Source organism: Netta rufina (genome assembly GCF_964035555.1).
Source record: "Netta rufina genome assembly, chromosome: 4".
Classification (NCBI taxonomy): Eukaryota; Metazoa; Chordata; class Aves; order Anseriformes; family Anatidae; genus Netta; species Netta rufina.
Window position 1 is genome coordinate 52,408,585 of NC_140127.1, and position 27,851 is coordinate 52,436,435.

Genomic DNA, 27,851 nt, shown 5'->3' on the forward strand with positions numbered 1-27,851 from the left:
TGGTTTTACTTTGGGACCTGTGGGATGAAATAGAAAACAGAAGTCTATGGCTTGTTCTCTGTATGTTCCTGCCACTGGAACAGGATTGATCTTCATAACCTGCTTGATTCACGTGATCTAATTCAGCGCCTGGAAAGTTTCACTAGGACTTGAAACGTTTTTCTTCTTGCAGAGAGTTCCTGTAACAGCTAAAAGTGAAAAAAAAAAAAAAAAAAAAAAAAAGTATAACAGCCATAATATTAAATATGTGCTGTAGCATAGGAATATATGTATGATTTTATTTGCATATATCTGTATATATGTTATGTACTTTATATTTATATATATATCATATACATAGATTATATAGAGATATACCCAAGCATATATGCGTATGCATATATAAGTATGTATTTTGCACCTAAAATCAAATGCATTTCTGCATTAAGTAATTTAGTTATTCTGCTATTGTCGTGGCTTACATTTTGGTAGATGAAGACAAACCGCTTAGACCTTGAAAACACATGGGCTACTCAGATAGATGGCATCTGGGAGGACTCCGAACTCCCTCAACATTCTATAGGGAAAAACAGAGCCAGGTGCATTTCTCCGTAAATCAAATTAGCTGGAAGATGCCACATCCAATTGTAGTAAATTGATGTGAGAGTTTGTGATGTCTATAGCAGATCTTACAACAAAGGTCAATGTGCAGAGGCATAGACAACAGGCGGGTATACAGCAACTTGTAGTGGAACTGCTTGAACAAAAGCAAGGAAGATGTAAAATGCAATCAATTTTTTAATATAGGAAAATACAATCTTAATGATATATTTTAATTAACTCAGCCCAATCGCTTACATCCTTTAAAATGTTAATATAAAATGGTGTTTGACAAAGGCATTTCAAGACACATGTTTAGAAGATGGTTTTACCTTTAAAAATAAGAATGGGTTTATTGTAATCAGGCTCTAGAATAAAATAGACCTGGATTATGTGGACAGGAAAGCTTGGAAAAGAAAACAAATGCGGTTATCTATTACATAAACTTATTGAAAAACTACTGACATATGTCAAATTTGCCTGTCATTGTCATTGTTTTTAAACATCCCCCTTGACATCAGCAAGTTTATATCATGTTTTATGACACTTAATTATCCCTAATTTTATCTAATTAACTTCATAAGACATCTAAAGCAATTCAAATGTTTTCTTAAATAAATGATAAGAAAGCAGCCTTAAAGGGGAGGGCACTTATATGTTCCATTCAGAAAACTACAGTTGTAGGAATGCTGAGGGAAAAATTAAACACCTAGATTTTGGATAAAGGCTGCCTGTGTAAATGAAACCTTAAGCCTATACAGACAAGGCTTTTTAATTACTTAATCAAGCAGTGTTTTCTCCACAGGATTTTTGCCTTATTAACTGAGCAAAATAAATATTTTTTACAAATCATATATATATAAATATATGTATTATATATGTAGATAATACTTCTTAATCCCCAAGTGTTATTTGCCATGTATTGTTCAACATCTGAACTGAAGAAATTAATTTCTTGGTAGGTGTTCTTGTATAGCTTTCATCCCAGTTACTCAGTGCTTCAGAAAATAACACCTATGGATTTGTTTTTGTCACATTTTAAAAATTAAAATATATATATATATATATGATATCACTATTCCTATTTTACAGATGGAAACTGAGGAGCAGAGAGACTGAAGTCAAAACTAGTAGCTCTAGGTGCCCAGCTTGCAGAGATTCAGACCATTTTGGGGGGGTTTTGTAGCATTTTCAGTGCACACTGCCCAAATCCAGTTGCCTGTTGTTGTGTTGGTGACCCACCCATAAATTTCATGCTGCTGATGTTGGAGTCACCACCAAACAGATGGGCAGCTGCCTGGTGCCCCACTCCCCTGCGCAGCACGTGCACCCTTCAGCTTAATGGGGTTGTCTGCAGTGGCAGTGAGCTCTTTGTGGGCATCTTCACACGTCAGAAGTCAGATGTGTAGGCATGTCCCTCTGAGCCACATCCATTTGTATCTTAAATACCTCCAGGGATGGCAGCTCCAGTACTCTCCAATGCTTGACCCCCTTTCCATGAAGAAATTCTTCCCAATGCCCAAACTAAACCTCCCCTGGCACAGCTTGAGGCTGTTTCCTCATGTCCTATCACTTGTCATTTGAGAAAAGACAGACACCCACTTCACTACAGCCTCCTTTAACGAAGAAGGTTCAAATAAAGCCACAGACACTGTGCATTTTTGAAAAATACCATAAGCGTTTGAAGCTGAATTATCAGTGACTCTAGAGACAACTTTTTGTATCAGTTACTTGTCTGGACTAACGGAGAAAGTGACAGCAATGGTCAGAGAAACACAGCCCCTTCAGACCAGACCACCATTTATAGACACCACTGGTATTTAACCAGGCTGATGATTTTCACTTATTCTGGAGTAAGGCTGGTTATGGTAGGTTGGTAATTCCCAATTATTTTTGACTTGTATATTCAAAGAGTTTAGCTACATTTGTGCTTAGATAATGTTATTACAGCAAATACTAATGAAGTGCACTTTGCATTTCATAACACCCTTCAGGGCGCTGGACAGCTCAGAAGGCTGGGACCAGGATCTGTGTTTTCTTGCCTCTTGCTTTCCAGTTCTAGTTCAGGCAGGTCGGCGGTGGACAAGAAGTCCCTCTGAATGCCACCCAGGAGGTGCAAAGTGCTGCAGGGACGCCATCCTGAGGGACTGCATCCCCCTGAGCCCACTGCCGTTAGAGCAGTGATGTGGAGGCCAAGAGGTGAATGAGCCCCAGAGTTAAAGCACCTCTCAGCTGCAGAAAGTAATTCCCCTAGACAGGAGGGAGTACACTGCAAGCTCTCCCCACTCCTTGTTGTCCTTCTGGACGAAGATATTCCCTTGTTTTTTCCATTTCTTGTAGGAAATGTGCCATTTGCCTACTTGAGAGAGCAGCAACAGCTCAGTGTGAGTTACTGCAAAGGAGATGCTGCTCCCCAGAGAGAGTGGCCTGCATCTTCCCACGAGTGAAAACACTGACAAAAAGCAGTAATTCATTGATGGACAGAGTGCTTGAGGTGGGCAAGGCCCAGACAAGTGGAAGGGCCCATGGATGTGGCAGGACACCCTGCAGACAGTTTCTGCAGGCCTGTGGTGCAGTGCAGCTGCTCATCCACGAACTGAGCTTCTGGGAACCATGCCTGGACCTGGGTGCTCTGGAAAATCAAATTTGCTTGTAAGAGAGCCAGAGGACTCTGCAGTAACTGGGAAGATGCTCCTGCCTGACACAAAGAGCCACGTAAAGGTGTGGGTGTTATCCAGGACTGCATGCGTGTGATGGGCAATGGGTATGTCCTGGCCATTTGTAGCCAGCTTGACTCACACCTACACAGATTAAGTCAAAACTACAGGTCATGAATGTTTAGACAATCCAATATATTTTTATCCAAACATTTCAGCAAAACTGCCCTGGAAAACCTTTTTATTTTTTTTCTTTTCTGCTGAACAGAAGCATAGGACAAAGGTCCCTATGGACCAGGCAAGCCCTGCAGTGCTATAGGATCAACCTATACATTGGGCTGGTTCTTCACAGGGTTGTTAAAGCAGCATAAGAAGCAGATTGCGGCAGCTGTGGAAGGCAAACCATTTGCATTGCACCAGATGTTTTGCCCTGACAGCTCCCGCATGTACTAATAATGCCGTCTGTATGCGTGCTGGGGAGGAGGGACAGCATTGCAAGGGACGGGTCTGGAGCAGCATGCTGGAATTTCTTCCGCCTGTCAGCAGAGCCTCTACGTTAGTTGTAATTTTGATGCATTAGTGTTCTGGTATCTCTGTCCATGCAAAATTAGACCCAGTGGAAGAGTAATTTTTTGCCTGGCTTCCTAAGGAAATGAAGCTTATTGCCATCATGCTGTTTGTGTGTCTGTCTGGGCCCTTCCTTATCCTCCCTGTAATAACTTCTAAGCCCCTTGGCTGATTTCAACCAGGTTTGATCAGTTACAGACTCAAAAATAATTATGTTTCCACACATGGAATGAACATAGACCATGAAATTGAGAAGTCCAAATGATGGCTCCCACGGATAGAAAGGCTCTAGCTCCAGCTCACACCAGAGAGCCCATGACAACTGAAAGCTGGTGTAAGAAGGGAACAGGAGAGCTCATGGTGGGGCTTAGGGCATGGGGAGAGGTGAGCTGGGGAGGATGGAGCAGGATCTTGCCCCATCAGTGCGAGCAAGTTGTTAGGTAGGCTCAGCCTAAGAGTGTCGACAGCCGTAACTGTGTGCGTGGTGCTAATTATGGAAACACAAAATAACCAGCTGTGAGCGGGATGGTTCCATACTGACTCCTTTGCATTTATTAGATTGTGCAGGGAAATTAACAGGTTGGTTTTTAACAGCATGGGGATCCAAGCCGTGACACAACAGGACAATGAGACACTGCAATGACTTCTCCTTGAAGGTGACTTCCTTGGAAGTGGTGACATTCAGGTGCTACAGGAGATGATGTGATTTCTCTGGTGCCTTTCGGGGACTTACACTTAAACTGAATTAGTCTGTATCTACAAGTTATGCCAGCTCAAGTATATCCCACGATGGTTAAACCAGCAGTCCTCCTTGCTCAGGGAAGATACAGCTGTACATAAAAGACCTGGAGGGCTTACATAAAGAGTAGGGAAGAATAAAAACAAGAGGCAAGAAAGCTCCTTATGCTGACACATCTAATATCCCACAGTCCTCACACAAACCTGGGTTTAGTGCCCTTTTACTGCCACTGAATATGCATGAATGTCCCAAAAATGTTTATGCTAGGACACGCACTTATTGCTGAATCCTCTGAACCTACTAAATAAAATCAAATCAGTCTTTTGGGGAGATCACAAGTTGATGGCAAGCATTTTTCTATAAGCATTTTCCAATAAAGCAAACCGCTGTCATTAAAAAGAGACTTTTCAATCAAAATATTCACCCGGCCACCCACAAGTCCTCCATGCCTTTATATATTTTTTAATGAAAAATGTCAGGTCTTGGAAACCAAAACTATTCAATTTGCTGCTTTTATTAAAAACTGCAGAATCAAAATGATAAAGACTTGTCCATGTACTGAAAGGACAATTTTTTATTGCAGAACTTTATTTAAACAATAATTGTGATTATTTCTAACTATTAATTTTAAGAACACGTATGTGTAGGTTTCATCTTAGTGTTACGTGTGGCTCCTCAGCCGACATCTCTGGCCCCTCTAACACTGGTTGCTGAACTCAAGGCCGCTCAGTGGAAGCACAGAGACAGGATGAGGGATGCTGAGCAGCCCAGATGGTCTTTAGCCAGAGGGCCTGGTGGTGTAGATGGTGATTTCACACTCCTCTTTTCAAGCAATTGCAGCCTCTGTAGAGGACAATGGTGTTTGCAGAGAACCAGAGTGGTCTAACAACCAGGACATGGGGCAGGAAAGAACATTGGTAAGAAAATTATGCTGGGCAGACACAGGAATTGCTAAACAGAAAATATTGCTTAGATTGGCAGAAAATAAGGGTAACCTTACTTGTTTTGACATATGTACAAGGGAAAAGGGTATTTAAAAATGCAAGTGTGATTGTTAGTAGTCCTCGTAACTCTTGCTGGTTAATCTGGTGAAATGGATGAAAAGTTAAGCAATAAATAAATAAATAAATAAGTAAATAAAATAAAGGAAGTGGGGTGGGAAAGAGAATATCTAGCAATTTCATCTTTCTGTTGCTGTCATATGAAAAGTGAAATAAAGCTGTTCATACCCCTACTGAAATTCTGAGTGCTGCTCAATGAGTTTAAATACTTCTTCTTTTTTTTTTTCCTTTCTTTTTTTTTCTTTTCAGGATTTAGACAGAACCCATCCCAGCAGAGGGTTAAAGATCTCTTCCCACTGAGGCCAATGGCAAAACTTCAATGGCAAAGAAGAAGTTGGACATGAATCAATACAGGAAACGTGACCCATTTTCAGGTTATTAAAAGAGTTGTGAATTTTACAGCATACAAATTTTTCTGTAGGAACTTCCACTTTCTGCATTTTTTTAAATTCTGATCAATTCTCATGCCTCCCCACCCCACTCCTGAAAATTCAGATGCATTGAGTGAAGTGCTGTGCTGAAACAGAGCATATTTATTGACAATGAAAAGAGAGCAGTACACTTCCAAGCAATTTAAAAATAACTCCGTTCGATTAGTTTCAATGCAAGGATGATAGCGCAGAGGATTATTTTTCTGTTGTAGTAAATTATTTATGTGAAAGTTGTTTTCCCTTTAACAAGTAAATCTTCCTCGACACAATTGCATTAGGTCTCTTGAATTTCATAATGGGGTTATCAATGAATGCACACAGAGTTTCAAGGTAAGCTAAGCTCGGGCCATATAGAAAATCAGCTGCTGTACTTGCACCGACACAAGTGCTCTTCCACATCTCTTCACATTGGGAGAACAAAAATCACGTGCTGCTGCTAAGAGTTTCTTTCTGTTTCTCACTTTCCCTTCATGGAAAATTATCTATGATGGAGCAGTGACAATGAGTTATGGCCCTGGCAGTGAGGGCAGCATCCACAACTCCACCACAGACCTGCACTAAGCTGCTTCTTGCCCAGAACCCTTCCCTGGAGGCTCTGAGCATGGCTCCGTGTCACCTTGCTCATGGGGACCTGGCCAGGAGGGGACACACGTGCAAAGAGGGGAAGGAGCAGTAAAAACCTAGCCTACAAGCATTCCTGTCCCTTAGGAGATGTAAATCATCCCCTGCACCACAATATCAGTATCATCCCTTTTTCAGCACTATTTTTTTCTCTGCACAGCAGTAATTTTAATATTCTTCTTTTATTGCCACATGAAAAATAAAGAAAAAAAAATCATCTTCCTCCTGCTGTTCCTTTCATCCTGCTATGGACAAATTAATGGCACAGAAGTGCCTGCCCCCCACTAGATTTTGGCTTTGGTCCTCTGTAGGTTTTTGTGTAGCAGAATATGACACTGGAAGCAGCAGGATCCTCTGCAGAGCAATTTTTCAGAAGATGATGCAAAGTCAGGCACAGTCTGGTTTCATATCTTCCTTGGACATATTTACATGCACATGCTCTCCCTATGCAGCACAGAGATTAACTGAAACTGGTCCAGATAATATGGTACTTCTATAATTCTTGTTTCTTGCTACATGTAGTATAGCACAACAAACATATAGGAACAGTGAGGAAGAGCCTTGTCTAAAGCTGAACAGGGTGCACCCATTAGAGGGGATGGGTAAAGGGGGAAGCTGAGGCCAGGTTGGGGAGAGAAGGGGCAGATGTCTTTTGTCAATGTTTACTTCAAGGATCACCTCTCAAGAAAAATTACCCAATTTCCCTAATTCCCTAATTGGAACAGAACAGAACAGAACAGAACAGAACAGAACAGTTCATTTGGAAGGGACCTACAAAGATCATCCAGCCCAACTGCCTGACCACTTTAGGGCTAGCCAAAAGTTAAAGCAGATTCATGAGGGCATTGTCCAAATGCCTCTTGAACACCTTGACAGGTTTGGGGCATCAGTTAAGGATTATGCTTTTTTGATTAGGAAGAACACTTTTCCAGGCACGTGAGTGGTGCACAGTGATGCTCTTCAGAGACAACAACAGGAAGACAAAAAGACTGCACTGAGAAGCCATGCAAATAGCCACACGTGGACATCTTATGGAGCCAAAACCAGCCAACATCTGGCTATTTTCCCATTTGGCACTCCAGGGCAGTAAAAACATCTCCACAGGCATTCAGAAAGTTGATGTAGGGGGGCAGGAAGCTCAGCACTGCTTGGCTTTTGTTGAGCATCAGGAGCCAGAGCTGAGTACGTGAGCAGTACTTGCCATGTGGTGTGCCTACGTGGCAGACCTCCTGCCACGTCTCCTTCCTACGAAGAGAAGCAGAGACCAGCTATTTGCCCATACCACTTCTTACAGCTTCCTGAAGTAGGAGGAGAGGGCTGCGTACATCGTTAACAAGTTTAGGGAAGATTGTGTTGATTAGCTGTATAAGCACTTATTTCAGTTCTGCTGTTTCAATGAAGTGGTAAGACACAGCCTGAACTGTTGCAAATTGCAAATGCAGTTCAGAAATACCTACCAAATATTTGAACCAACACCATATTTTCTAGGAGAAAATATCTTTAATATTTAAAATAAAGAGTTAATGATAGTACACAAATAACAAGGTAATAAGAGGCAACTGAGACATGTTTGTCCACAAATGATGCTCTGTGGGACTTGTGAGAAGCTGGGGAGTTTCCACCTTCTTTCTCTCTGCTCACCTTCCTGCTGACATTGCCTCTCAGTGATGCACAGGATGCGGCTGCAACAGCCAGGGGATGAGCACTGCAAGCATCACCTGGCCCCGTGGTGCTGCTGACCTCTGGCTCTGCCACTCTGAAAGCAGGGATTCTAAGTAAATTTCCAGTTTTTCTTAAGAACTGGGGTGTTTGGTGAACTCTCTAAACTGCCAACACAATATATATGTCTATCAAAAATATTGGCTTGATAAAAGTAGACGGTGACACACACTTCCCACAAGTGCTTCTCCTAATTTGCCCTTGAGAATTTAAACTTTCAGATAAAATCTGTTGGGAGTGTAATGTTTCTGGAGACAATCACTGTTTATGTTTTTAACCTTTGAATTAATTTTTTTTTCTTCCTCTTTTTTTTTTTTTTTTCTCAAATGCAAGCCAGAAAATGCTCCTCTAGTAGCATTCAGTACATTTATTTAGACTGATTTTATCTCCTACACAACTATTTGTAACTTCTATTTTTTTGACCTTCTGAAAGCATACCTGCATTTTCTACATTGTTTTAAAGCTGATTCCAAAAGAATTAAAAAGATTAAACAAATGAAAAAGAAAATAGAATTAAAGAAAAATAAATGGCGGAAAACAAATTAACATATTATACACAGTTCTGTTGTGGTTTTATAATAAAAATGCAATGCAATTAAACAAATTACTTTCTGTCATTCATAGTGGTTCGTGCAATGAGATGATGTGTGAGGACAAGGGAGAAGTTCTGCAAATCAGCTTCTTAATTACCTAAGCACAAAGTTTTGGAGCTTCAGAGGAGCAGAAGAGAGCTTTGCAGTATCCAGATTGCATCAGTCATGACTCAGAGCAATTGTCCTGCTTTCTTTCCTGGAGAAAAACAGCAAATAATTATTAATATATCACCGAACACGAAGAATTAGTGAAATACATTGCAAAAACAGACGCTGGTCTTTGTATAGTATTTTTTCATCAGTACCTGCAAAACATTCTGCACTCTGGATGGAACTGATCTACTTCGCCGATGGACCGAACTGCCTTTCAGGGTCAGATTTTGCCTGATTTTAAAAGGGTTCTTATTGATTGAAAGTGGATCTGAAATCAGGCAGAGCTAGAAGAGACCCAGCTATCAGCAGATCCCATTATGCCGTGCAGAGGGAGCTCCAGCTGGAGCTCGGCAGGGCCCCTGCAAGTTAAGCATATGCTTTAGTGCTTTGCAGGACCCGTGCCAGAGATCTCCATCCTTTACAAGATGGAGTTACCAAGCTGATGGACATACTCCAAAACAGGGCTCCACAGCAGAAAAAGCAGCAGATTAAAACCCTTAACTGAAGGCTCCTTTTCTCCTGAGTGGCCAAGAACAGAGGGGTGCTCTCAAAAGCACCCATGATTAAGATAAAGGGGAGTGCAGCACTGTCACTCAGCACAGCCACATGCGGTGCATCCTTTCTAACCTAAGAGAAAAGAGATTTGAAATGCTGATAGACCTTGCTAATAGATACAGGCTGCAAACAGACTGGTGCAGAGAAAAAAATATCTCCTGTAACTGCTATGGCTGCTACCCCTCGCAAACTAAGACTCTGTAAGGGCGGCCAAATCTTTCTGAAAAAATTTGGATATAAACAAGCAAGCAACCATAGATTGCTTAAAAGAAAAAAAAAAAAAAGAGTGCTGCACACGCAAGAGCTTGGGGGTGATGAAGAGGACACAGGCAAACAATGCCAGTTCAGTCTTAGAAATCCTTGTAACGGATCCTGATGTGCTCATCTCCCCTGCTTTCATTTCTCTTCTGTCCTGGGTGAAGGGTTTGTGTTTAATAACATCATTTGCATCAGTGTGTCCCAACTGACCAAGGTACTAGGGCTGGGGGAGATTAGCATGGTAATCTCATTCTGATGGATAAAATTAGCAAAGATATTCCCCTGAATGGAGAGCTGCCATTGGCGAGCTGCCGTGCTTAGAATCAATTACTAAATTACTTTGAGCTCTAAGTCGACAGTAACAGAAAAATATTGGCATCGACCGAAATGAAATAAGATAAAAAATATGCGATCATTAAATCTCTCGCTACTATTCGCGAATGTGACTCACAAGAACTGCACAAAAAATAAGGCAGAATTTAATTTTTAACAGTGGTCCCTGTCATCATTTCAAGCGGAGCTGCGCAGTGCATGGAAGCAGAGCCCAACCTTCTTCTTCTGCTTCCCGGAGGAGCATGTGCAAGCAGAGCAGGGTCCAGAAAGGCTGTGCCAAGGCATAAACCCTTCCTTCATGCTGCAATTACCCGCTCTCTGTGTGGCGGGCGGTACGTACTTACTGCTTTGCAAGTATGTGTTAGGAAAAGGACCCTGCACCAGAGAATGCACAGTCTGGGGGGGTTTCTGGACACACACATGGTGTGCAAAATTCATCTTGATTGCTCTACAATAAAAATAATAAATAAATATATATATAAATACGTTAAAAATATCTTATTTTCACTACAAGCAAAACCACATAGAATATACCTTCACTACTCATTTGACATGCTAGGCAGGGCAGAAGTACTTTGCAGGGATGGAGAAGGTCGGAAGGACTGGCACGTGCATTGGTTTGGCCGAGCTTTTGGAAGTAACTACGGTTTTCAAACTGCTGGCTTTTGACTGCCTCAGTCACGAGCAATGGCACACAGGTCTGGCATACAGACAACACCAGGCTTTTGAAGCTTGCCTAGTTGAACACGTGCACCTAGAGACCTCTCGTATCACTGGCTGGTTTTGCAGACTTAAGTCACAGAGGCTGTAAATAAACGTCCAGTTCATCTCTGCTGGATTAGAGGAAATGCAAAAGAGAAAAACAAAAAGAAAAATTACCATCATTACCCAGAATATGGAACAGGGTTCATTCTATCTTTAAACATTACCCACTATTTTAGCCACAGTTATGGAGTATGTGGCTTCAAAATGAAAATAAAAATAAATAAATAAAAAATCCAAGTAAAACACGACCAGTTGGATAGCAGAGAAAAAGAAATGTGAAAGAACCTTTTATCAGCTCTAAACAGTGGGAATCACAGTAGCATAAGTAATTGATAATATTATTAGCACAGTATACATATCAGCTGTCGGGATATTATGAGGACTGAATCCAATCTCTGTTGAGGGAGTCAGGGTCAACATCATTAACTATAGATCCTGTCCTGGTTTACATATAGAGCCCTCGGGGCAAGTGTCTGCCAGATACATCTCTATAGATGTGCATAGCTATAGGACATACAGGGGGCTAATCACACACATCAGTAATAGACAACAAGCTTTTGTTTATCTGAAGGTTTACTGGAATTAACTGATTAGTGTCAAGTTGACACAATAACTTTTGTCTGCAATGTAGTTGATCATTTTGATGGTTTTATTGATGGAGTGTTGTCTAATGTAAATTGTAAGGGTAGTTGAATGAAGTAGGAAACATTTTAGTTAAACAGAAATTGAAAAAGCCACTAGTAAGCCTATCTTTAAAATGTCACATTCTGCAGCCTTACAGATGCCATATAATAGTAATAATGATGGCAACAACAGTAAGTAAGGGGAATTTAAAATGGAAATAGGCACAACCTAGACATAAAATTAACTCTCATATAAATCCTTAGATGATATCCTGATGATAAAATGAATGTAAGATGAATTTAACATCTCTCCTTCAAAAAAAAAAAAAAAAAAAAAAAAAAAAGTCAACCTAATAAAATAGAAGGGAAAAAGAAGTAAAATATATTTATTTACCTAAACTCAGAATGGCCCAATTTAGAATAAAAGTATGAATAATATTTAACAAAAAATTCCTGCTGTGGCAAACAAATTAATTCTTTGCATGGACTCATAATCTTATTTTCTGTTACTTGTTAGGTATAATTACGTTCTTCCACAGATAATACGTAAAATACTGCTTTACAGTGACATGTCAAATAGCTTTTATGAACTAGTCTAGGCTTTCTGTTCTTATGGCTTCACAACACAGTTAGAAGCTCTTGGTTCACAACTACACATAAGAATATTCATCTTCTAACATAAATAACAATGGACTTCTTTTCTGATCCAGCCATTAGGTTATTTGGTGCAGCTGTTGGATAATCTCCTTTGAAAATAAGCGCATGGAATACAATTATGTTATGAATGATTCAAATATCAAAAAGATGTTATATAGTCTGAAATATTTATGTTCTGCTATAAATAACAGAAAACTAATTCACATTCTTTTATAACTTCAAAATCACCTTCTTTTCCTTTCCAGACACAAACTGTTCTCCCCACAATAGCAACTCAAAACAATTAGGCTAAGACAAGGGGGATACTGTGTGTCACAAAACGAAGTAATTAAATTTAGGCAGTATTATCAATGATGCCCAGTTCCAACCATTGAAGAGGCAGTTAGTAACCCCAGTCTGTCCCTCTATCAAAAAGCTATTTATTCTTCATTACTGGCTATCCCTGGCTTATAGGGATTCATTGTCATTAGAGTAACTTATAGGAGGAACAGTTAGTGCAGTGATATTATGGAAATAGCCATTTCACAGTTCATGGGCAAAGTAGAATCGAGTCACAGCTTTCCAGCAGTTGTCAGTGATGGTGAAATCTTGTCTGTTTCATTTATCACCCTTGAGGATTCATTACATTTGTTTGGCTTATAGCAGTATAATAGATTGAAATCATGTCACCAGAGAAGACGTAGATTTTGGAGATCCCATCTATGCAATTCCTACTGAGATCTATATACTGCAAAACTGGGGACAAAGCATGTCGTACCATGAGGATGCGGATTTCCCAGTTTAGATAAGAAATAGCCAAACCAACACCATTCCACTTTTTCCATATGTAGTAATGGCTCCCTCTTCGTATGTCTCAAAATTAACCTGATCACTTTTTGGTCACAGAAAATGTTGGGCTCTCTCTGCTTCCCACTTTGCAGCCCATGAAATACATGCTACAGAATTCTTCTCTCCAAACCACAGTCATTACCTCTTGCTAATTATCATTGCACTGCATAGGGTGTGACTGTCTGAGAGAGTGTAACTTCAAGCACTGTGCTTTCAAAAAGTGTTGTCACACATGCCTTTAAATCAGAGGAAGGAGAAAATTACAAGAACTTCTTACATGGAAAGCAATGAAAGTAAATGGATGTTTAGATAGGTTGTATCATTCTTGAAGAAACGTAAATCTAATTCAGCAATTCATTTTGTGTGCTTCCCTACCTGAGAGTACATTAATGCATCCAAGAAATCACAGCCCTTTTTCAGCAGCATCTGACTTAGCAGTTTTCTGAAGAACTCTGCTTCTCTACTCAAAAGTGCACGGTGTTGTTAGACCCTAATATTTGGTCAGAGCCTGGTGTTACTAATCTATTAGGCACATAATAAGTTTATGCTTGTTTGAAACTGGCCAAATACATTGTCAGTCCAGATTTCTGTCTAGTTCCTATAAAAATTAGCTTGAAATGGATTTTAATATAAGACTGGGGAAAAAAAAAACAAAAAAACTCAGTATGGAAAACAAAATGTTTCCTGTGGTTAGCTCTGAAATAGCTAACCCAAACACTTGGCTTTTGTGCAAACCAAGTCATTTTAAACCTACTTTAAAAAATAGATCCTGTGCAAAGTTATATAACATTTCTAAATTCCTTTTTGCTAATTTTAAACAAGATTTTAAAATATCTTGCTATTGATAATCTATGGATCTTACATGTAGTTATTTGCATCATAAAAGTACCACTATAACAATGTCAAGTCAGAAGTGGCTGATAAGAAGCAAACACAACATGTTGCTTTTTATTTTTGCAAGTATCATCTTTTTATACATAAAGCATAAAGGAATCTTTTACATGTAGCTGTACACATCAAGGATTCCCAGCTGTGCCTAGCAATGCGTAGCTAAGTGAAAGTATGAAAAGAAAACAGACCATTTGTGGTCTGCACAACGGCCAGGTACAACAGTCAGCAGAATGGCAGAGGGTGGTAGCCCTCTTGGGCAGTATTGGGAAGATGGGGTGGACAAAACAAACTTTTTGTGTGTGTGAGGTTGTGATTTTACTCTGACCGCCCACAAAGAACAGGGAGGAATGGGATGTTCGGCAGTAACCTCAATTTACCATGCTGCACCAGCCTATTGCAAGCCTAAGCTACAATACAGAAAGATGGTAGGGATTTCCAGACAATGCAGATGATGCTCTGTCAATGCATGAATATGCCTTAAAAGCACAACCAAGACAGATATCACATGTATACCTAAAATGCATTCATCGAAATATATTCTACAGTGGAAAGGAGAAATCGGTTTAGAATGAAACTATGGACAGCCTCACCATGAACTTCAGCTCAACATCCCATTTATACAGTAACTATCCCAATTTCTACAAAGGAAGAAGGGAGTATATGAATTTTAAGTACTTATATGAGAGGTAGTTTGTTTTTCCACAAATGTTTTCTCATCAGAGCAGTTGTGAATGCAGGGTGGCCTCCTCAGGTATCACAGCCTGAGGATTCTTCGTTCTGTCTCTAGTGACTCCTTACTTTCTCTCTACACTCTTATTTTCCAGGAAATGTTTGAGTTCACTCTTCTGTCCTGCCTACATTTCTTCTGTCTTAACTTTTACTTAACTCTCCAGAATGCCTTTGGCCATCTCTTTTCCTATTTCACCAACATCATGGTCACTGACAACTAAAAGGTCCATATTCTTACTCTCAGCCACCTTGGCTCTGAACACCACCAAGGATTCTTCCTGTTTTCCTCTCCTCCTGCAGCTTCTTCTGCCATCCCACTGGAGCACTGAAAAAGATGAGATATGCAATAGTGGAAGATACTGCTATTTGTCACTGGGCTCACTGTGTAGAAGCAACACAAGGTCTCTTTGTGCCCAGTATAAACATCTCTAGTTCACAAGTTCAGCAAACAGAATAATACGAAATACATAGGTAATATCCAATTTATGTAACAAATTAATAGAAAGCAGTAATCTTGATGGCAAAAATATTCTCTAATCATTAAGATCAAAGGATAAATCTGAGATGAAATACTTTAAAACACTTTGCCCAGCAATTCTGTATTCAACAGCAATATTAAATTAGCCTAACAAATAAGAAGTAAAACATAAAAATTACAAATTGTAAGGAGATTAGAAGAGTATTCTGTTAGTATGATTAAATGATATGGGCTTTGGCATAAATAGAGAAATAATCCTGAGATATGTTTTCTATCTCAGTGTAATATAAAGGCTGTGTATTACATAAAATAAGGGAGAACAAAAAATTTTGCTTATCCCAGGATTCTAATTGCTTTATCTTGCCAAAATTTTTCATTGGGTCAAATACAAAGACCTTCATTCAGTAGTTACCAAGGCTTTCTTCAGGAAAATTCCCCTTGGCCTCATCGTTTTCTCTACAATTTTCACAGTCTTACAGGCAACTCACAGCTGCCCTATGGTACAATTTGTCAGTCATGATATACTGTGAGATATGTTATATGCGTGTGTGTGTATGATATAATGATGTGCAAAATAGAATATATATTAATTAAAATATAAGAGGAGAATGCTATTTCACTCACTGCTAATTTGCATTTCATATTCCCAAAACATTGTAATACTATTATAAGGTATTGATCCAAGCATGACCATTTGATTTCACATCAATACTAATATGACTTTTCCATGATCTGTTGACATGTGGGATTTTCCTGAGTGAAATATTTTTTCTGAGTGAAATAAATACATACCAATGCCTGAGTATTTTCTCTGGTAAATTTGGGTTCAGCTGTTCTGTATGAAAAGCTGTTGATAACAATGTAAATCACCCTGTCCCAAAACTTGAATATAGACTTTTACCAGTAGACTTAGATTTCTATTTTAATGCTTTCCCTAATCTATTTCTTTTCCTTTCCTTCTTTGATATAATGGTGTCTTTCCAATACTGTATGTTGTCTACAGCTATACTAAACATCCTAAACATAGGCAGAAAATGCCATTTAGGAGTAAGACTCCTTCAAAATCTCATTCCCATCCTTGACGTGGTTGTTCAGGACCTGACATAAAGATTGCTGGGATAACAACCTTCTACTGAATCTCTCTGAATTAGGTAAATAATGTATTTTATTATGAAACAGTTCTTGCTTTACTGTTTTTTATATACAGATCCCAAGATCATATGGGTCCAGAAACCCCATTTCTTCTGTCCCACTAGATAGGCATACAGTATGATACTCAAATAGCCTTTTGTTTTCTCAGAACTGCTGATGTACTTCTTCCTACTAAATCCCTGTTTCTATCAACATTACCCAAGAGTTTCAACCTATACTTTTGTTATTTTTTTTTTCTAGTGGTTACCAACTTCAAACCCACCCAGTGGTTGGGGATAATGACTTATCTTTGCTGCAGATACCCACGTGGAGATCTCTTTCCCCATCTGTACACACACGTACCCTACACAGTTTATGCTAAAGACAACACCACCACTTCCATTGACTTACTTGGAGCAGACCTGGATCTTACTGGCAAGGAAAGCTTGAATGGGAGAAAGCGGTATGTCTGGGAAGTGTGTTAAAAATTAGCCAATATTGGGTTCTTCCCAGATTTAGCCCAAAACCAGACATCCTGTTTTCCTCAGAGAAGCCAGGGAACACAAGGAAGAGGCAGAAATAGTCACTTTCTTCAAATGAGATGTTTGTCTTTTCCATCATCTGCCAAGACCTGAAAATGGTTCACAACCTCAAAATCTAGCAATAGCCCTCATTGCTCCTGGACCACAGGGTTACTGCAGGAGGTGAAAACTTCACTGGGGCAGGGGACAAACTCTAATGGCTGATCCAAAGCAATTTAAATCACTTTGTGAGTTTGCTAGAGCTCTATCACTTCCTTCTTGGTTCTCTTGATAGACTGTGTGTAAATACAGTGTGTATTATTCTATGTCCTGCCATCTACTCACTTTCACACATCACTTTCCTTACTTTTGAAGATATCAGCATATTGCAGTATACAATTACAGAACCTGAAAACTCAATTAATGTGCTATTTACATGAGTATTAACTAGAACAATGCCTATAAATGCATTAGGAAAAAAAAATCTTCTTACAGATTGAAAATAAACTTTTAAGAACTGACCCAGTGCCAATCCTTTCAGCGCCTGTCTGGATATAGGTAATTATTTTAGTTAATGGCACAGCACAAGGTCCCAGAGTACACACATAAACCCACATTTTCCAAGAGAGATTGAAGCAAGGATTACATAAAAGGTTTTAGTAAAAACTACAGACTTGTTCTGATCTAAAGCTAATACCCATTCACATTCTCTATTAACGTAAACAGATAATTTACCCTTAATTTAAGGACCCTTCACATCAAGCATAATCAGCTTAAGGAAGATATGTGGTCAGCATAAAAAAAGATGTATTTTGCATCTTATGTCTCCTGCTTTTCATTCAAGCTCAGCTCTGCATCCTGTTGTCTCCAACCAACGTAGGCTTCTATATTGCTATTTCTCCTTGGCCAGCACTTGCCAGGTATGGTCTCTGGCTTGCTGAAATCCTGACAGAAGGAGCCTGGGCTTGACTGCTAAAGCCTGAGGGTCCCACCAGCACCCTTCTTACACAAACTTAGCAGAAGATGGACCATACATGACTTGAGCCTGCGATCCCATTTTGGTGGAAATAAAACAAAAAGGCAGATGTATGTGATTAGCAGGAAAGCATTGTTGCACTTTCCAAGTTAGCACATGGGCCTGGATAGTCATAATTTAATTGACTGATTGATTGATTGATTGATTGGTTTGAATATTTTTTTCTGGGAAGCTAAAAATGAACAGGTGCCAGAATGATGTTGCTTTTGCATGGAAGTCTGGGACCATCCATCACGTGTCACTTGCAGGCAGGAGGGCTACTGGAAAACAGTGGGGCAAATGCAGCCAGGCTTTGCTAAGCTGCCTTGTAGAAAGAACATTGCTGTGGAGGTAAAAACAAGCAGAGGAGCCATGGAGCAAAGCAGCCAGGGCTGGAGCAGCAATGCCAAGAGCAGTCACCCAGCTGTGTTTCCAGCAACAAGGGCTGACCTCCCCCAGGGGCTGGCTGAAGGAGGGGAGCTCTTCCTTCAACCCTGAGCAAAATGCATCTGAACCACCAAGGAGAAGGTTCCAGCCTGTCTGACTGGGTGCTTCTTGCTCGTCCTTTCAGACTTGCTGACTACCTTTAGTCTCTCAGGTATGTGGCCTTGCTCTGACCTCTTGCTCATGTAGAGAGCCTTGCAGAGCAGGACATACTACAGGGGCTCTGCGCACCTCAGCAGCGCCAACACGAGCTCTGGTGAAAGAAGCTCGATGGGATTTCCTTCTGGTAGCCCCTGCCCTTGTGTGGGAGCTGAGAGCACCTTGCCTGAAGGCAGAGTGTATCCTTCCGGGCAGGAATTCAGGATCACCAAGCCGTGCCTCCTTGTCACTGGCTACTTATTCTGAGAAAAGAGGCCTTTTTAGCTTTCCATTGACCTCTTGACTTAGAAACAGTTATCTTTCACTCTGAGAAGAACGTACCTTTCCATCCCTCTTACTGCCTCATTCAACCTCATTGGGCCGATCGACACAAACAGGCATAGAGACATCAAATTGCCCTAATTGGGTCAGGCCATAGGTCTGGTCATGGCCAGCGATCATTGCTTAGAGAAAGAACAGAAGAAGTGGGGCCCTACAGAAGGACCCTGCCCTTGGTGAATCTGCCCAGCTACCAGCAGAGTAAAGGCTGCAGCTGGTATCCATCACCTGATGATGCAAATACAGAAATACCAAATACAAGAAAAAAAAAAAAAATCTTGAATTTTTTAAACTCATGCACGTTTTTTATGAAACAGCACAAATATATATCTACAATTGTATGTGACATGGACCTCTATATGTGAATCACTAATGGCATGTTTCACTATGCTTCTGTACTCACAAGAAAATAGGTGGATTGGCACTTTCTGGACATAGTAAACATAAAAAGTATATATTTTTTTTTACTACCAGTAGGGTTTCTTTAATTCTCTCTCAAGATATTTGCGCTGTGGTCTCTCTCCTTACAACTTACTCTGTACATTTCATGGGAGGTCTCTGAGTTTCCGTGATCCTACCTTCAAGTTCTCAGCCCCGTTTCTGACAAAGGCATCACACTCCATAACTATGTAACTACTTTTATGATCAGCTTGCACAGGAAAGTTGCAGACCAGCAGGCTATTCAACACTAATCCAAGCACTGCCAAAATCATAGTCTTCAAAAGGTCCAGTAGGCTTTGACCCATTTCATCAAGCTTAGAGGCAAGGCCCTATAAGATGTGCTGCTCAGGCTGTCCCCACGCACAGAACATTACATCCTAACTCTCTGTCTTTGCAAAACTGCACGTCTTTCCTACAATTTGAAGCATCCTACTCTTCCTAGGATCTTACTCTTTCTCCTGTGTGCTGCTCTGCATGGGGCAAAAAGTACCTCTGGATGTATAAAGTGCCAGGGTTGGAAAAAAAAGAAAGCATGCTATTCATTGTCAATGTTTACGTAAGTGAAAAAAATCATTGCTTACAAAACAGAAGGTGAAGGTTATACCATCTGAAATGTGTGGGGTGGTTTTTTTTTTCCTGCTGAGCCATGTCGGGCAGTGCAGGTGGAGCCTCTCCTGGGTGCAGCGGAGCAGACAGGCACAGCTTTGCTACGTGTTTCTGCTCTCACAACCACACACAAACCTCGAGCTGTGCTCTTTATCTTTCTTTCTTTTCATGGGGCTAAAAGATAGCAGTTTGTAAGACAAGCAATAGCCAGGCCTTATAGCTTTTGGTTTTAACCAAAATAACCACAGTATTCCACTGAGGAACAAAAGAGAGAAGTGTCCGGATCCGCACTTCACTGGCTGGCCGATGCCAGGAGCAGGTTAGGGGCTGGAGGAAGATGTCTCCTGCATAGAGCAGTCCTTTGCTCGTAACAACAGAAAGCTTTGATTCGGCCACATCTTGGCTCCAAGAGGGAAAGCCAAGCCTTCTCTTCGGGCTGCTGCAGCCCCCAGGCCCCTCGTGCTGCCCTGCCTGTCCCAGCAGCTGCCCTCTGAGCATCGCTGCCTTTCACATCCCCTTCCCTACTTGCACAGTCCACAGCTAGCATTTTGCTTTTTTTTTTTTTTTTTTTTTTTTTTTTTTTTTTTTTTTTAATCGCAGAAAGGCCTCCCCGCCTAATCTAATTCCCGCTCCTTTGTCACAAGCAGATGTCACTTTTACATCTGTGCGTCTGCTCGAGCGCCCGGCTCCTCCAGCCCAGCAGATGTTGCCGCCGCCAAGGCAGCAGCGAGGAGGGGTGTGTGTGTGGGGGGAGAAACAACAAAAAAAAAGCAAGGCTCAGATCCCTCTGCTGGCGGCGGCCTGAACGCCACGGCCCGGCCCTGAGAAGCGAAAAGAGAGAAAAACCCCGGGAGAGTTTCGGAGCTGACCCTAACCGCGCCGCTCCCCATCCCAAATGGGGCTGCTCGACGGGGGGCTGCTCGCCGTCCTCCCCACGGGGGAGCTCCGGTCAGGGCAAGCGAGGGGAACCCCACGCCGGTGCCCGGGGCTTGCTGCGGCCACGGGTGACCGCGAGGAGCCGTGGAAAGGCCGCTGGGCCGGCTCGGGGCCGCTTTCCCATGGGCGGCGGCGGGCGCACAAAGGCGCGCTGTTCCCTGTTTTGTCTCGCTGCCTCCGAGCATTCCTCCGGCTTCCCCCCAACCCCGGCCCCCTCTGAAAGGGGGAGAAGAGGAAAGAAAAGTGGCTTTTACACGGGCAGAGCCTTTTCCCCCGGCCCCCGCTGGCAGGAGGCACCCCGCGCATCCCCCGCGCATCCCCGCGCATCCCCTGCGCGCCCCGCGCATCCCGGCTGGGCCGGGGCTGGTGGCGGAGACAAAAGGGCCCTTTGGGAAGGCAAAAACAAAACACACACAAAAAAAAATAGAGGGGAGGGGGGGAGAGAGAAAGCAACCGGGAGGCTCTAATTCTATTTGCGTCGCCTGGAAATCAGAAGGGGTTTTTCCACACTTCGCCTTGATTTGATTATTCCTTAGAGATGGTTTCTCTGCCCCCAGCCAGACGCGTGGGGGAAGGCCGCCGAGGCAGTTGGCCTATAGTGGCAGTAATCGAATTACCCATTTGCTCCAAGTTTTTCGGCAGAGCCGCTCGCGTGGAGAAAGAACAACCGGAGCCCAAGAGCCCCGGGGGGGCGGGCAGGACGGGACGGGACGGGGGGGACAGAGACAAACCCTGCGGGCTTGGGGTGCGGAGCCGGCCCCGTGGGGACACCAGCGGGGGACAGAGACAAACCCTGCGGGTTTGGGGTGCGGAGCCGGCCCCGTGGGGACACCAGCGGGGGACAGAGACCCCGCGGGGCGGTGACAGCCCCCGGGGAAGGTGCTGGGCTTGGGCACGGTGGCTGCGGGTGCCCGGCTGCCGAGCGGCCCCGCAGCCCCGACGGCGCGTCCCGGGTGCGGGCGGCACCGGGGGAGAAAAAGCGGGACAAAAGGTTTTTCCCCGGAGGAAAAGCATTGGGAAAATTATTTTATTTTATTTTATTTTTCAACTGCCCTGCGCTGTTTAAGAGGGGGCGAGGCACCTCCCTGCCCCGACCGCGTATTCATATTCATGAGAGTGCGGGGAAATAAAGACAAATCCCCGCTGTAGTAACACTTAGATTCGCATCATTCTTTGGTGCCCTTTAGATTTGGGGGACGGAAGACAGATGTTTGCAGCGCTTTTCTCCTCTTGTCTGGCGGCCATAAAGGGAGAAGCATTCAGAGCTCGCAATTTGTTTCCACCCTCGCGCCGGAGCCGTGTTCACATTTATTTTCATTTCGCCGCCGCACAAAAAAGTGACCACGGGCCGCCGAAGGCCGTTCTTTATCAAATCCACATCGTACAACGTGCGGCCGCCATAAAACCTTCAGAGCTCGCCATAAAGCCATCACCCGCCTCCTCAGCGGCTCGAGAATCTTGAGAATCTTTCTCTCTCTCTCTCTCTCCCCCTTTTTTTTTTTTTTTTTTTTTTAATGGCCCACCGGGAACCCGGAGCGCCGTGTCCCCTAAAAAAACCCCCGCTTGTTATAAAACCTCCTTGTTGTAATTAACTGCACCGCTCCAGAGCATCTTTAAGGTACGAGAAAGCAGCGCCCAGCGCCGCCGTCCCCGGCTCCCCTGTGCTCAAGGAGCAGCCGTGAATTAAACTACTCAGCTCGGCAAACACTGCGCCGGCTTAAATGCCCCCGTAAAGGCTTTAGGAGTTTGTTACTTTAATTGCCGACTTGTTACGGAGCACATAAAGGGGGTAATGAATGTAATAAAGCTAATTACCCGCGCATTTAAATCATAGAAAATCTCCACCGTCCGTTCGCGCGGCGGCGAGATGCGACTGAGCGTTTCCTGCGCTGCCCCACCGAGAGGGAAGCCTTAATGAAATCCAGCTAACGAAATGCAAATTACACCGCCGCCGAGCAAACTCCCCGCCGAAGCGCGGCGCTTCCCCCGCTGCTGCTGCGCGCAACCTGCGCGGGGCCCTGCGCACCCGAGCAGGGGGGCACCCAGCCGCGCTCCCCCCTTGCCAGCTTTGCCTGGTGCCCCTCGGTGCTTGGAAAGGCGCTGAGCCGAGCCCCCAGGCTCGGTGGCACAGTGCAAGCAGCTTGGTTTGGAGCTTTTCCTTTTTTCTTTCTTTTTTTTTTTCCTTTTTTTCTTTCTTTCTTTTTTTTCTTTCTTTTTTTTCTTTTTTTTCTCCCGCAGGGGGAAAAAGCCGGCGCAGGGCTGCCCGAGCCCCCCGCACGCACCCGCTCGCCCCCCGCGCACCCACCTCGCCCCTGCCCCTCCGAGATCCGCGCTGATACCGATCAATAACCATAAGGAAAATTTAATAAAAGCCTTACGTGGGGGCGAACAACTAAAAACCGGGACCCCGAGCCCAACGCGGCCCCCAGTTGCAATCCAGATGTTTTGCGCCCGGGGGCTTTTTTCGTTGCTAAAAAATCCCCGCAACCGCAGCGCCCGGCCGGAGCCCCCGGGAGAAAAAACACCAGCAAGCAACGAAAAATCGCGGAGAAATGCGATTTGGAGATTGTTGGTTTTATCCCCTTAACCAGGTGTGTGTTAAAGAAACACGCTCCGTCTGCACATTAATAATAATAATAATAAAAAAGAGCAACCCACTGGCCCACTTACTCTATTTTACAGGGTGCCCGAGTCTGCTAATGTCCCAGTCCTTTATAGCATTTCATGCACTTCGGGGGGTAGACTTGTTGTTAAATTGAGCGTGTAACGCTCTTACAAAACAGGTTTCTCTATGACATCAAGGTTTCTCTCCCTAACCAAGCGCGCACACAATAAAAAAAAAAAAAAAAGAAAGAAAAAAAAAATCCGGGGAAGGAGGGGGGCGGTGGGGAACCACACTATCTCAATTTATGCCTAAGGTATATGATCAGTTAAAAAGGCTTAAAAGCACGGGCAAATTGGATCAGGGAGAATCGTCACCCAACTTTCATTATTTCCAAGTAGTGTGATTGAATTAAAGGGCAGGGAGCTGGTTAGAAGGGAGGATCGAGGGGCTCGGTGCGTAATGGTGTGGTATTAAATTCTAATTAGAGATGCAGGAATCAGCGATAGGGAGGTTGGACAGCTCGGTCCCCCAGTGCCAGCCCAATAGACTGATGAGTTATTGTCATGTAAAAAGCGCCAGCAATAAGACCAACCGCTTTGCTATTGTCCAAGTGGAAAGAGCCAAGTTTATTATGAGGACTATATGCTCTAGAGACCTCAGGCAAGGCATCTCATAGGAGGCTTTTTCATAAAACTAGGCTCTGCTGGTAGTAAGGAGGCCACTCTCGAAGCAGGCGTTGAGCTGTGCACATCTCCCCACCACAGGCACCTTCTCCATATATCCAGCTTTGATTTCATTTTTTCCACTTGGCTGAGCCATCCAGAGCCTTTTCAATGTATAAAATGGAATATTCTTACCTCAATTCCTCTGCCTACGAGTCCTGTATGGCTGGGATGGACACTTCGAGCCTGGCTTCAGCTTATGCTGACTTCAGTTCCTGCAGCCAAGCCAGTGGCTTTCAATATAACCCTATAAGGACCACTTTTGGGGCCACCTCTGGCTGCCCATCCCTCACTCCAGGATCCTGCAGCCTCGGCTCTCTTAGGGACCACCAGAGCAGTCCATACGCAGCAGGTAAGGACCTCCAGCTTTCTTAGCCCCGGCAGCCGCCTCGCTGCTGGTATATAGGAAGCCTTGATTGCATTTGAAAATGGAAATGTGTTTAGTATTTACCAAACGAAATTTGCTTACACAAATGAAAGAATTTATCACGTTAGAAGCGATTGCAGGGAGGGGTAATTCACTTACAGGGTTACACTATCCTAGTCACACCCGAACCGCCAACAAAATTATCTTAAGCTGCCAAAATGATAGGCATAATTTATTTACTTTGCGATGAGACGTAAAGCTTAGAAAATAATTAAATAACCAAAGAGTAAAGCTCATTACTGACACTGTCTTAAAAAAAAGGAAACCCAACCCAACAGCAGCAGCGGCGGCGGCGGCGCAGACCCGTTTTTTGCTGGTCATTATTTTTGCGGCACTTTTTACCGAAACCTCTTTGAACAGGATCAGCTGGTAAGGCTCGAGAAATGCAAACAAATTTCGAAGCAGCTCGGTAATATCATTACCGGGTGACAGCTAGCGAGCAGCCCGATGTTTCCTCCGATGCTTTGTGGCGCTTTCAATCAGTTCTCCCCTCTCCCGGCGCATCCCCCGGCCGGGAGCGCTACCAGCCGCCTGCCGGGCTCGGGGCTTTTCGCTCTCCCACGTTTAGAGCATCCTCGCCTCCAGCCCTCCGCATCCCCGTTTTAGCGTTAACCCCTCTCGCTCTCCCCCCACGGGTGCCCCCCTCGTGGGTTTCTCTCCGCGATGACTGCTGGACTCCGCCGCTGCTTCCCGCACCAGGACGTTGCCGTTTGGGCACACCGCCGCCCGCCTTTCCGGACAAGTATCTTCGGGCAGCCACGAGCGATTCACAGCTTTTTCTTCTCCTCCTCCTTCCCTCTTTTCCTTCTTCAGTTCCTTACAAACTCTTCACCGACCACGGCGGTTTAAACGAGAAGAGGAAACAGCGGCGGATCAGGACCACGTTCACCAGCGCCCAGCTCAAGGAACTGGAGCGGGTGTTCGCAGAGACTCATTACCCCGACATTTACACCCGGGAGGAACTGGCGCTCAAAATCGACCTCACCGAGGCGCGGGTGCAGGTACGTGCGGCTGGGGGACGAGGGGGCGCCGCTCCGACGGGCACTGACGGGCACCGGGCGCTCCGACGGGCACCGAGGGCCCCCCCCGGGCACCGAGGGGTCCCCCCGGGTACCGAGGGCTCCCCCCGAGCTGCGGGCGGAGGGCGGCGGGGCCGTCCCGCGGCTCCCCCCGTGCCTCCCGCCCGCCCGCAGCGCCGTCGGGGCGCCTTGCGGGCGCCGTCGGGGGCCGGGGGGCGGCGGCGGGGCGCTGCCTTCGGGGGCTACGGGGCTGCTCCCCCTCTCCCGGCCCCCTCGCTGCCCTCTCCCCGCCCGCTGCCCCCCCCAGGTGTGGTTCCAGAACCGCCGGGCCAAGTTCCGCAAGCAGGAGCGGGCGGCGGCGGCGGCGGCGGCGGCGGCCAAGAACGGCGCGGCCGGCAAGAAGTCGGACGCCTCCCGCGACGACGAGAGCAAGGAGGCCAAGAGCACCGACCCCGACAGCACCGGCGGCCCCGGGCCCAACCCCAACCCCGCGCCCAGCTGCGGCGGAGGCGGCGGCGGCGGCGGCCCCAGCCCGGCGGGCGGGCAGGGAGCGGCGGGGCCCGGCGGCCCGGGGGGGGAACCGGGCAAGGGGGCGGCGGGGCCCGGCGGGCTGGCGGCGGCGGGGCCGGGGCAGGGCTGGGCCCCGGGGCCCGGGCCCATCACCTCCATCCCCGACTCGTTAGGCGGCCCCTTCGCCAGCGTGCTCTCCTCGCTGCAGCGGCCCGGCGGCACCAAAGGCAGCCTCGTCAAGAGCGGCATGTTCTGAGCGCCGGCCCACGGCCCTCGGCACCCGCCGCCCGCCCGCGGCTCTGAGCGGGGACCGGGACCCGGCCCCGCGGCGCAGGGACCCCCCGCGAGTCCCCCCGGGGCCGCCCCCTCGGCCCGGCCCGGCCCGGCCCCGCAGCGCCTCCGCGGGCCCCGACGGGGCGGACGGGGCTTGGGGGGGGGGGGGGGGGGGCTCCCCGGCAGGCCTCCCGCCGGTGTTTCGCTTTGTTTCTCCTCGTTTTCTTTTTACGAACCTCCTTCCCGCCGCCAGCCCGAGCGGGCAAGTGTCTTGTCCCCCCTCCCGCCCCCCCGCCGCCCCCCGACGGGGCGGTTCTGGCTCCGCCGGCCCTCGGCTGGGTTTGGGTCTCTCCGCTGCCGGCCCCCGGCCCCCTCGGCGGACGGCTTGTATTTATTATTAATTATTAATTATTCTTAATTATTCTTATTCCACGGTCCACGCAGTTTTTAGGCACCTCCGTTAGGGTTTTCTAATTTTATTTGAAGAGGCACAAACTCTAGCTATTAGTTGAATGTCGGCAGGTATGCTTTCTCTTTTTCTGTGTCTTTCTACGACTGTGTTCTGTGACTCAGCTGTATAGTGTTAATATCAGTACAGACTTGTCTAGTTGACCGTATAAATAATGTTTTCCCTTCTCGTAGTCTCTATGGCGTGTCTTTATGGAGAAATAAGGTTCTCACGGGTTCCGTTCCCTTTGCGTTTAGAGAGACCAGGTTCAGGCAATGATATATATTTTTGTTATCAGTTGCATGTCGTCTCATTCTTCTTTTTTTTAATTTTTCCCTTTTTTATTTTTATTTTTTTTCTCTACCTGTTGGAATATGTTTGTGAGCATAATCGTCATAAATTATGTTCAGGATTTTCAGATTTATTTATAATGTGGTTAAGATGAATGCTTCTATTTAAAAGGGGAAATATTTCTACATGTGCATATAGTTTTCCAAGAGTGTACCATTAATTGATTGTTGATAATAAAAACCAAAAGCAAATATAGCTCACCCCAGCTCTTCCCGCTTTTTTTCAGGGGGTTGTTTGGGAGGTGCTGGGGCGGGGGGGGGGAGGGCATGTTTTTATTTCGGCAGAGACTGAAGGTGAAAGTCGCAGGCTCGGGACGGGGTCATCTAAAGGAGGAGGGGGTCTGCAGCGATATTTGTCACCAGCCTTCACGTCGGGGAGGCCACGGCCCGGTGGTGGTTGGGGAGGAAGGTGCACGGGGTCGGAGCTTTTGTAGCAACCCTGACGGTCAGAAAGGGCCGGAATTAAGCTCAACCTGTTACGATAAAAACGGGGAATGAAGCACGGGTCTGCTTTGTCCGCGGGTAGACCACTCCTGGAGTAACGGGGGTGAATTTTGCTTTAAACGCCCGCAGCATTTTGGGGACGGGGCCTGGCGGGCGGCGGGGGCAGCGCCAGCCCCGACGGCGCGGCCGGGCCGGGGCCCCCCGAGGGGCTCGGGGCAGCCCTGGTGCCACCCCCCTGCCGCCCA

The 27,851-nt window shown here is 45.1% G+C and overlaps 1 protein-coding gene across 1 annotated transcript; it reads left to right on the forward strand.

Moving 5' to 3' along the window:
* Positions 1-24,246: 24,246 nt before the first annotated feature.
* Positions 24,247-26,347, forward strand: PHOX2B (paired like homeobox 2B; the record flags this gene model as incomplete). Its single annotated transcript, XM_084285487.1, has 3 exons — positions 24,247-24,487; positions 25,376-25,563; positions 25,889-26,347. 3 exons carry the CDS (start codon positions 24,247-24,249, stop codon positions 26,345-26,347), a joined length of 888 nt encoding a protein of 295 aa, XP_084141613.1.
* Between the last annotated feature and the right edge of the window lie 1,504 nt (positions 26,348-27,851).